General features: G+C 38.7%; 1 protein-coding gene across 1 annotated transcript; it reads right to left on the bottom strand.

Annotated features, from left to right (window-relative positions):
• Window positions 1-5,427: 5,427 nt before the first annotated feature.
• LOC121868857 lies at window positions 5,428-10,977 on the bottom strand. The gene is made up of 2 exons (XM_042369851.1): window positions 10,834-10,977; window positions 5,428-9,458 (listed from the first exon to the last, which is right to left on the bottom strand). Exon 2 carries the CDS (start codon window positions 9,441-9,443, stop codon window positions 6,999-7,001), a length of 2,445 nt encoding a protein of 814 aa, XP_042225785.1. The 5' UTR covers window positions 9,444-9,458; window positions 10,834-10,977; the 3' UTR covers window positions 5,428-6,998.
• Window positions 10,978-11,893: the final 916 nt, after the last annotated feature.

Below are 11,893 nucleotides of genomic sequence, written 5' to 3'. Positions count from 1 at the left end.
GAGAGAAACTACTGCAGGAATTACCAGAAATTTAATATAGCAGTGATTGTGATTGACGAGTTTGCCACATAGTAGAAAAAAAAATCTCAAACTTTTTAGGTGATTTATTGACCTGAAGAAAAGGAAAAAGAAGAAGAGAGAAGAAAATTTGTTTAGAATAGGAAGGTCAGCTGAGTGAAGATATGTTCTGGAAACGGATAATTGGTTATAAACCTGGGAACACTTTAATGTGACATTGTGGTGCAGAATTCTACGAGTATATAATCTTTACCACTGTCACACTTGGAACTAGAGTAAACATAAGAACATAAGAAAATAAGGAGTCTGCAATAGGCCGGTTGGCCTGTGCATGGCAGCTCCTGTCGAGAGTTACTACCACTCTCTATCATCCATGAATCTATCTAGCCTCCTTTTCAGACTTTCCAGAGTTCCCGCACTTACTACAAAGTTGCTAAGCTTGTTCCACTCGTCCACCACCCTATTTGTGAACCAGTTCCTTCCTATCTCCCTCCTAAACCTAAACTTATCCAACTTGAATCCGTTGCTCCGAGTCCTATCCTGCTCGGATATTATAAGAACTTTATCTATATCCCCTTTATTGATTCCTTTCACCCACTAAATACTTCTATCATATCTCCCCGCACTCTTCGTCTTTCTAGGGAATGCAAGTTAAGTTTCTTTAACCTATCCTGATATGGAAGGTTTCTAAGTCCCGGAATCATTTTTGTCATTCTTCGCTGCACCGACTCTAGTGAATTTATATCCATTCTATAATAGGGGCACCAGAACTGAACCGCATTATCGAGGTGCGGCCTGACTAGCGCAAGATATAATTGCAATAAGACCTCTGCACTCTTGTTACTTACACTTCTAGATATAAAACCCAATACTCTGTTTGCCTTATTTCGAACATTAACGCACTGTTTTGTAGGCCGTAGGTCCGGGCTTACAAGTACCCCTAGGTCTCTTTCACAAGTCGACTTCTCTAGGTTGATGTTGTTAAGGCTGTATACATTATAAGTATTTGTTCTTCCAATATTAAGTACGCTGCACTTGCTGGTGTTGAATTTCATCTGCCATTTTTCAGACCACCCCTGCAGTTTATTTAGATCCTCCTGTAATGCATTTGCATCCTGCCCTGAATTAATTTGCCGCCCTATTTTGGTGTCATCCGCAAACTTGCTTATGTCACTGCTGATCCCAGTATCTAGATCGTTTATGTAGATTATGAACAAGAGTGGGCCTAGTACTGACCCCTGGGGAACCCCCACTGGTTACACGGCCCACTCAGATTTAACACCATCTACGCTGACCCTCTGCGTTCTATCGGTGAGCCATGATTTTATCCAATTTAAAACTTTCCCTCGATACCATGAGCCTTAATTTTCTCAGAAGCCTCTGATGCGGTACTCTGTCAAATGCTTTGCTAAAGTCTAAGTAAATAACATCGTAATTTTCGTCATTATCTACTACCTCGAAGACTTTCCTAAAAAACGTTAGCAGATTTGTTAGACAAGATTTTCCCTTTGTAAACCCATGTTGAGAGTCGTAGATTAATTTGCTTTTCTCTAGATGCGATCGGATGCTATCTCTTTCACTCTTGATTCTGTTACTCGTAGATATTACGTCCTGTTAGATACACTAGGAGTAACAAGTAATATATGTTTGTAATATCTTCAATGTTCATGCTCAAAATAAACACTTACCACCTTTTTCTGTTTATTAAAAAAATATAATAGTCTCCTAGGTTTTTGTACGGATTAACTGACACAGGGCTACGAGATTATGTAGGCTCAGGGCTAGAGCCGTCAGTTACAGGTCTAGGTGGTGTGTTGGCTATTCTTAGTCTGGCTATACCGGCAGTGAGTTAAATTCTTACCCGATAGGTTTTACTGGGCCGTGAAGGTGATCTGAATGTCACCTACCGACGTGACAGGAAATGTTGATTCAAAGTTATGAATTTCTGTGTAGAACATAACAAGATATGAACGATAATGGATCTTTGTTCCTATGTGTTAGTCAACCCGGGTAGTGTGTTTGTTGTATATAAACACAATATGTAAATAGCCCGATTTTAAGTAAGTACTATAGATTTTTATATAGACAAAGGCTATTAGAAATACTATTATAGACAGTAATATATCATATGGTACAACTTATTATATTTTATCTAATGCATCCTTCACAGTCCTAGCATAGTAAAACTTCATATCAGTTAAGTTTAATCTAGACTAGTTTAACTTAGACTAGTTTAGACTAGACTAGTTGAGTTAGGACTAGTTTAACTTAGACTAGTTTAGTTTAGACTAATTTAGACTAGACTAGTTTAGACTAGAATAGTTTAGACTAGTTGAGTTTAGACAAGTTTAGTTTAAACTAGTTGAGTTTAGACTAGAATAGTTTAGTTTAGACTAGTTGATTTTAGACTAGTTAAGACTAATTGAGTTTAAACTAGTTTAGGCTAGAGTAGTTTAGTTTAGACTAGTTGATTTTAGAATAGTTAAGACTAATTGAGTTTAAACTAGTTTAGGCTAGAGTAGTTTAGTTTAATAAGCATTATGTTGCTGAAATTTCATGAAAAAAATCCGTATAAATTGAAATTACCGCTATGACGCTATTTCAGTCAAGGAAATAATATACAACCTATGGTACAATAATTATTTCATATATTCATTATTAACTAAGTCCAATTCCCTACTTCACCTTGTCTCCCACTATACACCTGGGTATATTAATCCAAACTCAAGGTCTATGTCACCTGTATATCACGTCGTTAAGTAGATCTTCAAATCACATATATTTTTTATGTGTGCATAAGCTCCTCGTCTAAACCCTTTCATCTCTGTCCCCTAACCTTATCATTTCTCCCAAAAGGTGAATTAGCAGCATACCTTTCATACATGTTTAACTGACTCTTATAATCTGGTTCTCATTCCCACTATACCATCATATTAATGTTTATATTAATCACTTAACTTCCCCTATTAAGGTTCTCCCATTACAGTATAACTATTTTACATTATACGGAACGTTCTGAAACATTCATTAGCTTATATCAACATTTCTCTTGTAAGCTGTTTCCATTTCACAATATCAAGCTTGTATTAATTAACTGTTTGTTGTTGTTCGCTACTAAAGGGAAAATACTGAGTCTAACAATACTAAAAACTATTCACCATATATACGGTTAAGGGGAGAGGAAGGGCTGGATAATATTTAATGCTTTGATTTTTGTTTTTCTCTTCTGTTGTCTTTATTATTTATACATATTCTTAGAGTATTAATATTATCAGCTCTGTGTATTATTAACTCACTAACTGACACACCCACATATGGAGAAATATTTTATGTATAGCGTGATATTGTATGAGTGACGTGTACCCTGTTCTGCAATACATTATTCTCATTACCGTTGTTATTATTCCTTACCAGAATTATAATCTTATTTATTATGTTTTTAATTCAACCATTATCAATATTGTTAATTTTTTTGGCAATAGTAATTTACATTATTTAAGATTATCAATATATTAAAAACTAATTTTATTAATAAGTTAGTGTTAGGGAATGCAAGGAAAAGACAAACTCTGACCTTATGTGACATTTAACACAACAGAGCAATGAATCCTGGAAGTTCTAAATCTTGACACTTTGGTTCATTTCTAACATGTACACTGCACTGAATGTTGTCTTTAAATCAAGCACTCAGCCAAGTGCTGCATCAACACCCAGTATACGTAGTGTTCAGGCACCGGTCTGGTTATGGCGGTCACCTAGTATATTTCTTGGGATTTGATGTTAGTGGTGGAGGAATTTTAAAGCAATTTATCTTTTCTTAACCATTTTATATTATTTAAAATCCTTCTGCCGTGTGACAAGTGACTCTTCGAGGTATAGGTGAAGGTCATCAGCCACTAATATTCCTGGAATTGTGAGGGTAACCATGACAACATGTAGGGGTGTATTATTAAAGCGCCCAGTGTGTGTGTGTGTGTGTGTGTGTGTGTGTGTGTGTGTGTGTGTGTGTGTGTGTGTGTGTGTGTGTGTGTGTGTGTGTGTGTGTGTGTGTGTGTGTGTGTGTGTGTCTGTGTCCACTCTTGCATTCCCAGACTTTCAACATCTTCTCTTACTCCTCATCCTCTATTTCTTTCTCATTTTCCTTCTTCTCGCCAGAGCTCTCCCCCAGATATGAGTATAATGTGGTGTGTGTGGTGTGTTTGCCACCACCACCACCACTTCCCGCCATCACCACCACCATAACACCGCCCCCACAACACCACCACCACAACACCACCACCACCACCACCACTACCACTGTACCGCCGCTACACCTACTTACTATGCTAACAGAGTTTGTGGTAAGTCCTCCCGGCCATCAGGCAACTGGGAGATGGTCGGAGAACAACAACGAGAGATGCTGTGTTGGGGGACCGTGTACCTCCCATCCCTCCCTCACTCTCCTGTTCCTTCCTCCCTCGCTCCCCTCTTCTCCCTCACTCTCCTTTATTCCTTTAGCTCCCCTTTCTCCTTCCTTGTGAAAAAAGAAGGGGAGAGAAACTAATTCTCAGGAAGAGTTTTGGGGAGGCCTGTAAACAAACGAAAGAGGAGAAGGGAGGTAGGAAGCTCTTGAATATTTGGTAGACGACTGGTGAGGAGAATCTAAACATCTTTGGGAGGTTATAAACACTCTATGAGAGGATCATAAACACCTTCTGAAAGATATTATACATCTTGGACAAGTTTGTAAACATTTTGATGAGGATTCTAGGCATTTTGGAAAGGATTCTATACACTTTGTACAGGGTACTAAATACCCCTATATAGATTCTAATCATATTTGAGAATATTTTAATAATTTTTACTCAACTATAAACATCTGTGAAGATTGTAAACATATGTCTAGAACTGAAGAAATTATATAATACCACATAACATAAAACACTGATATATCACAGTAGGAGAAACGAAACACTGACGAAACAACAACACTGTACAGTATATTTCTACCCCAATCTATGGTCCTCTTCAGCAGTGTGACAAGAACAACAAAGGCAGGTTAAATAGCTTTATCCTAATATAAACTCATGAAAAAATCTTTAAAACAGTCTCAAAACAACAGTGTCTTTCCCTGTCAACAAGACTAAGTTATCTCAGGTGTACAGAAGACCTGAGGACACAAGCTTGGGTAGTCTGCAAGTGATCACTACATGTTAGAAAAGTATCACACACACACACACACACACACACACACACACACACACACACACACACATCTGGAATTTAATATATGTAATACACACACTTGGGAGTAAATACACATTATATATATATATATATATATATATATATATATATATATATATATATATATATATATATATATATATATATATATATATATATATATATATATATATACTTCTGGAAGTTGACACACAATACACACATATCTGGTAATTAGTAAACATCACACACACACAGAGGACCATGTGTACATCAAACAAACGCATGTACTGTAAATTAACGTACACAATATACACTATAGTGTAACAGTACATATTAAAAACACGTGTGGTAGTTTGTCAACATTATACACACATATGTGAAAGTGTACATACTTCAAACGTATTCGGAAATAAAATACACAGAAATTTAGGCAGCGAATTCGAGGTTAGCGTTATATGAGTGTGTGTCCTGGGAGTGGAGTATACACACACCTGATGGTATGCCATGAAAACGGAGTACGTGTGCAAACATGAGTTTTTGACCTGGGCGTAGAATGTATACATAATGAAGTGTATATCCTACTCATGGTGTACGCATATGCTTGAGTGTATTTCCTGCATATGAATTATACACATAATTGGGTTTAAGTTTTAGATGTTGAGTATACAAACACACGAGAGAATGTATTGGTCAAAAGTGATATATGTCTGCAGTACAAAATATAACACAGACAACTTCTAGACCTGCACACACAACTCTCCACCACGTCTGCTGCTCAGTACATCGTAACTAGTGCCACTCTACACACAAAATGGCTAAATGATACCAAATTCAGCTTCAAAAGTTCTAAAATATATATGTTTACAAATACAATGTGAGAGATCTTATTTACACGATGTAGCGGCAAACAAATCATCAACTTTAGAAGGGGAGTGAAGTGATGCTCTAAATTCTTATGGGAAAGAAAACCAAAGAGGATTCGTGTGAGTTGTTTACAAGGAATAGATCTTCAGGTTTAGGATGTGAGTTGGGTAAAACTTTGAAATAGAATTGACTGTGTATGCCGGAGTAGATTTAGTAGAGCTCTGTGAAGTGCAAACAACAAGTGGTAAGTTAGTGGATAAAAAATAAATAAAAATTGCAGGTATTTTGAGGTCAACTGTATCGAGAATGCAACATGTATCCAGAACACTGTATTTTATTCTTTATGGTAATTTAGAACTTTTAGGCATGAGAAACAATTACTGAAGGAAGGTAACAGATAATGAAGGACACTAAACAGAGTTATCATATGACCAATTTGGTTATTAAATGGTTCACTTTGATGTAACCTTCAGACTTGTGATTAGTCGTCTTAATGAAGGTAATTTATACAGGTCAGAATCGTTTTCTTTTAACTATCGAGTATTCTGAAAATGTACAGAGGGGTAAAATATTGACATTTATATCGCACTAATACATAACTTCTAAGACTGCTAGAGACAAATTAGTTTCCTTTCATAACTGTTTGTCTTATGAAACCTGTATCTCGATAAAACCTTGACGAAGACTGATTTATGTTGTGCAGGTATATGTAATATCCGCAGTAATAACAGAATATTTAGAAATATCTGATTGAATATTCATTTTCCGAGTGAATTTTTCAAGATTTTCTAGGCATCATAATTACTTAAAATCGTCAGATATGAAAATACACGAATATCTGTGTTAAGATTATAATTCCAAGTAATAAATAAAGCCGCTACTCATTCCGAGATATAAAGTTCCTGCCTCTAGCGGACTGTACAGTCACTACTGAGTATATCAGGAGGTCGTGAAATACAAACACATCGGAGACACGCATTAAGCCTCGCCGTGACTGCCTTCATTGTTGAGGCAACATCCTGCCGGAACTGTCGACTACGCATGTTGTAAATCCAGGGATTCCACGATATACTGGCCACAAAGAACCATGCTGATAAGTATCTCTCTGTCTGCCTGTAGGTTGATTCAAAAAAGGTCTTCGCGATACCAATGCTGAATGGAAGAACAGATAGAAGAAAAAACAGAGTTATGAGTAACTGTGTTGTGAGTATATGGCGGGTCTCCTTTTCCCTGAATCCTGAGACTCTAATGCCGAGCTCCCGGAACTCCGCCTGCACTCGAGCTTCCTCCCGGAGGAAGCTAATGATCGCCAGCACTGAATATGTTATAGTTGATAAACACACTACTGAAAATAGTAGAATTTGCCCTCCATTGATGATGGTAAGCGAAATACCTTTACGAAGAAATGCCACTCCTATCGGTAATTTATGAAAAGTCGACCATCCTGCAGAGAACATATTGATCTTGTTGTCGTAGCATAGAAACATTGAGTCTAAAATTGCGACAATCCAGATGAGGAATATAAGTCCTTTGATGATGGGAACGGAGATGTATTCCCCATACTTAAGAGCATTACTGGTTAATATAAACCTCTCGACACTCAGGATAAAGATTGTCAAGAAGTTCACGATGGAAAATACGCTAAAGAAAAGTGCTTGGAGAAGAGGAAATCCTTGTGTTAGAATTTCATAATCACCCACTAGAAACCCAGTCTCAACTGTATCCTCTGATAAAAGCTTATAATCTGGAGGAGTGAGGAAAGGAAGGAGGTGATAATACACAGAGGGGAGGACAACGAAGAGAGCCGTGAGAAGATCGGCGACTGCTAGGTTGGTGCGGAGTAAACTGGACGCCTCACCTCGGTGTCCGCCGCCCACCATTACCGCGACCACCACCAGGTTACCCACCACCCCGCTCACAGCCACACACGTCACCATCACCACCAGCAACACCTCACCTGCCAGGCACGACCTCGGCAGGTAACTCCAGCCACCATGTAGCCCGTGTTTATCTGGCTCCCCCGCCCACGATATTGTGTACAAAGGGTAGCAGGAAGACCAGTGGGTGTTGGTTGTTATATACAATGTCTCATTGTTTATAAAATTCTTTAAAGGGTTCCAGGTCTGCATGCACCTCCCGCCTTCCCCATAACGATGTAAATTTTGAATCTGGAAACGAATTCTGTTCATCTTTCTTTCAATAACAAAATATGTACCGTTGCAAATTTTCTCTAAGCAATCTGTGTAACCATTGTAAAAGTTCCGCAATACTAGAGTAGCAAATTTTATAGGGTCCAAATCATCAGGTAATGGACAGGTGTGAGGATTAATAAATATAATTCTTGCGTCTCGGCATATAAATAAAAACTCATATTCATGACAGTCATTAAACTTCTGATGTAGAGGCAAGCAAATACTTATAAATGTTTTATCAACAAAAACTTCATAATGTCCAAGTTCATAATATTCTATAAATTTGTTATAAATTAGATAATAAACAAAGTGACACTGTTGAGTTGTATCTAGAAAAGTAGATGTGACCATTGTCTTATGTTCTCCACGCAGTACATCATCAGAACAACCATGAAACGTTGGAGAAAACTTATAAGGTGGATGATCACACAGGGTAAGCAAATTCTTCTCAGGGATAGCCTTAATATTAGCAGAAGATCTTCCAACTTGTCTCCGTTGACGATGATGGCTGTCGACGGTGTTTGATGGGACGTTGAACTTCTCTGCTGATAGTATGGGTGCTGCTGACAGTGTCGAAGGACTTGACACTTGCCTGGTCGGGGAGTTCTGTATATTGTTAACTTTATGAAACAGGTTTTCCAGTATGACTTGTCTTGTCGTGACAACTTCTGGTGAGGCTTCCAGTGTTGTTAATCCGCTGTATTCGGTTGTCCGGGTGATGATGTTTTCGTGGCCATCAAGTTCAAGTTTATTTAATTCCCAAACATTATGAAAAGGAACAAATATTGTCTCCTGAAACTTTTTTTCCTGTGTCCCTGGCCACACTTGTCCCTGACTCAGTAGTTCCTGTGTCCCTGGTGTCGCTGGCCACACTTGTCCCTGACTCAGTAGTTCCTGTGTCCCTGGTGTCCCTGGCCACACTTGTCCCTGACTCACTAGTTCCTGTGTCCCTGGTGTCCCTGGCCACACATGACCTGGGGTGTCTTGCTGTTGCTGCCCCTGATGTTCTTCTTGACCAGGTGAGGGCAGGGAGGGGGAGGCCAGGTGAGTCAACAACACTTGTCGCTGCCCACCTGTCTCCTCACCAACCAGGCCCAGGTGCCACATGAACAGCGTCAACAGTAGCGCGCCAGATATCAGGTGTTTCCCCAGCACGACCATAACTCACACCCACACCTGCCGGCCACCAGAAATTTATATATCATAATGAATTAAATGTAGAAAAATTGTGCAATATGATAATTTTTCCCTTTCATAATCTATAGTGATAAAAGAACGTGTGTGTGTGTGTGTGTGTGTGTGTGTGCGTGTGTGTGTGTGTGTGTGTGTGTGTGTGTGTGTGTGTGTGTGTGTGTGTGTGCTGACGGTCATGTTCGCACAATAGGTATTCTCAAGAACACAAAGTTATGTTTCACCAATTTACTTACGATGTGTTTGACGTTTTTACTTTCTTAAAAAAAGGTGGACACACAAAGAGAGAAAACGGGTGACTGATCTTTTCTAGTGACAACATTCCCATTTGTTTATGTATAGTAACATCATATCACCCCAATTTCTGGTACCTCATTGGAAGGGCCATAAACTACTAACTAGTCATTAACTGTGGTACTAAAGGGATGGAATTTAGCTCGGTCAACACTGAGATTAGTTATATGTAACACAACCCCCGTGGGACGTTAGCCAGACAGAGGAGAAGGAGAGGTGCTGGGTGGATGTGAAGACGACGTGTTGGGGTGTGGAAAGAGGTGCAAGAAGGCAAGAGATGTGTATGGGAGGATGACTAGACGAGGGAGATATTCTTGGCCGGTAGGAGGAGGAGGAGGAGGAGGAAGGTTTAAGAGTGACGAGAGTGGTGTGGTGGGTTGAGTCGAGAGAGAGACGTTGCTAGGGGTAAGTAAGAAATGTATGAGAGCGGGGAAAGGGATGAGTAGGGAATAGTTTGGGAGACGTGTAGAGTTATAATGAGTTATACAAGATGTTTGGGCGTTGAAGGAGAAGAATGCTAGGATTGGGTAGAGACTAGAATGATGTTTGTGAGTAGAGATAGATGAGGGGAGTGTAATAATAATAATAATAATAATAATAATAATAATAATAATAATAATAATAATAATAATAATAATAATAATAATAATAATAAACGGTCTATTGAGAGAACATGGCAGTGAAGAGACTAAGAACCCCCCCCCCCGCAATAAACAGAGATGATAACAGTGACATATGGTGACAATGGTGGAGCTTTCAGTAAAAAAGGAGAAGTAACATGGAATGAACATACAATTAAACTATAGATATGGGCAGCCGGTCGTGTAAACTGACTGGGGAGTTGATAGTGGTGCCTGAGGGGGACACATGTGTGGCTGAATGTGTGTTACCGTCATCTAGTATTATCATATTAAACATAATGATTTAACTCATAACATTCCGTCTTTGTCTTAAATAATATGTCCATCCAATGAGGCTACGGTATATGTTAATGGCGGAAAAAAAATAGTGTAATATTATGTTATTATGTAATGTTATAATTGTATAGAAGTTAAAGATTCATTACCTTGAAAACTCCCACCTGTTACAGATGTTGAGAAAGTCAATGGAAGTTTGCCCAGGAGTCCTTGTTTGATTCACATGAGTTAAATTAAAATCAACAGCTAGGAGACACCAGGCGTAAAGACACTGAACACGAAGATCCTCATGAAAGCACTCTAACAGCAGTGACTGAGCCAAAAAATAACCCGAGTGACTAATACCTTCACTTAACACTGAGTGGCAACGCTTGAACACCGGATGTCTTTCGGGGAACCTGCAGGAAATGTAATGTCCCCTTTGTTCAGCCCTGACTTCCATTTATACACATCTCTATCATATCTCCCCTCACTCTACGTCTCTCGAGGGAGTGCAAATTAAGATGCTTTAACCTGTCTCTGGAAAATAATTCAATGATATTTTTTTTTAATATTTATTAAAACACCAGATTATACAACATACTTTTGATTACTAAAAATATCGTTGTGGTATTAATTCACAATCACAATTCACACCAATACGTCGTGTTGGTATTGATTTAAAGTTCACACTTCACTGTATTGGTCAAAATAGATGAACGCTGAGACATACAAGTAACCTTACAGAATATTTAAGGATTCACCTTCAACACTGTCTGTACACTCTTGAAGTAATGTCAAACATCACTCAAACAGGAAAGATCCCCGTGGTTATCGTCAGTAAGATGCAGTCTACTGTCATCACCTGAGCACTTCCAGTGTACAGTATCAGGGTGCACAGGGTTATCACTAGGATCCTTTGAAAGATGTCTTGTTGTTCACAAGGAATCTACATCTCTCGTAGAGAGGTTTAGATCAAGTGAAATCAGCCACCGTGCTAGGCCTTTTATATAAGATCAAATGTTCCACGGTGTTAACTCTCTCATGCCAAAGCAACTTGGATTATAATCATAGCTGCGCCGACTACCGTTAGTTCATTTCGAGCAAAGGTGTAAGTCCTGCGGCCGCACGTCCTGTGACAAGTTGACAAGTTGACAGACTGCCCGAGGCCTAGACAGTTACGCCCGGTCAAAGCAGCTCTTACAAATTATTAACAGTATGTAAAAATTT

This window comes from Homarus americanus, unplaced genomic scaffold (assembly GCF_018991925.1).
Source record: "Homarus americanus isolate GMGI-L3 unplaced genomic scaffold, GMGI_Hamer_2.0 scaffold32583, whole genome shotgun sequence".
Classification (NCBI taxonomy): Eukaryota; Metazoa; Arthropoda; class Malacostraca; order Decapoda; family Nephropidae; genus Homarus; species Homarus americanus.
This window is presented reverse-complemented; position numbering and strand designations above follow the sequence as displayed.

Excerpts from the sequence above, each read along its gene's own strand:
- LOC121868857 (XM_042369851.1), bottom strand. The coding sequence starts at position 9,443 with ATGGTCGTGCTGGGGAAACACCTGATATCTGGCGCGCTACTGTTGACG.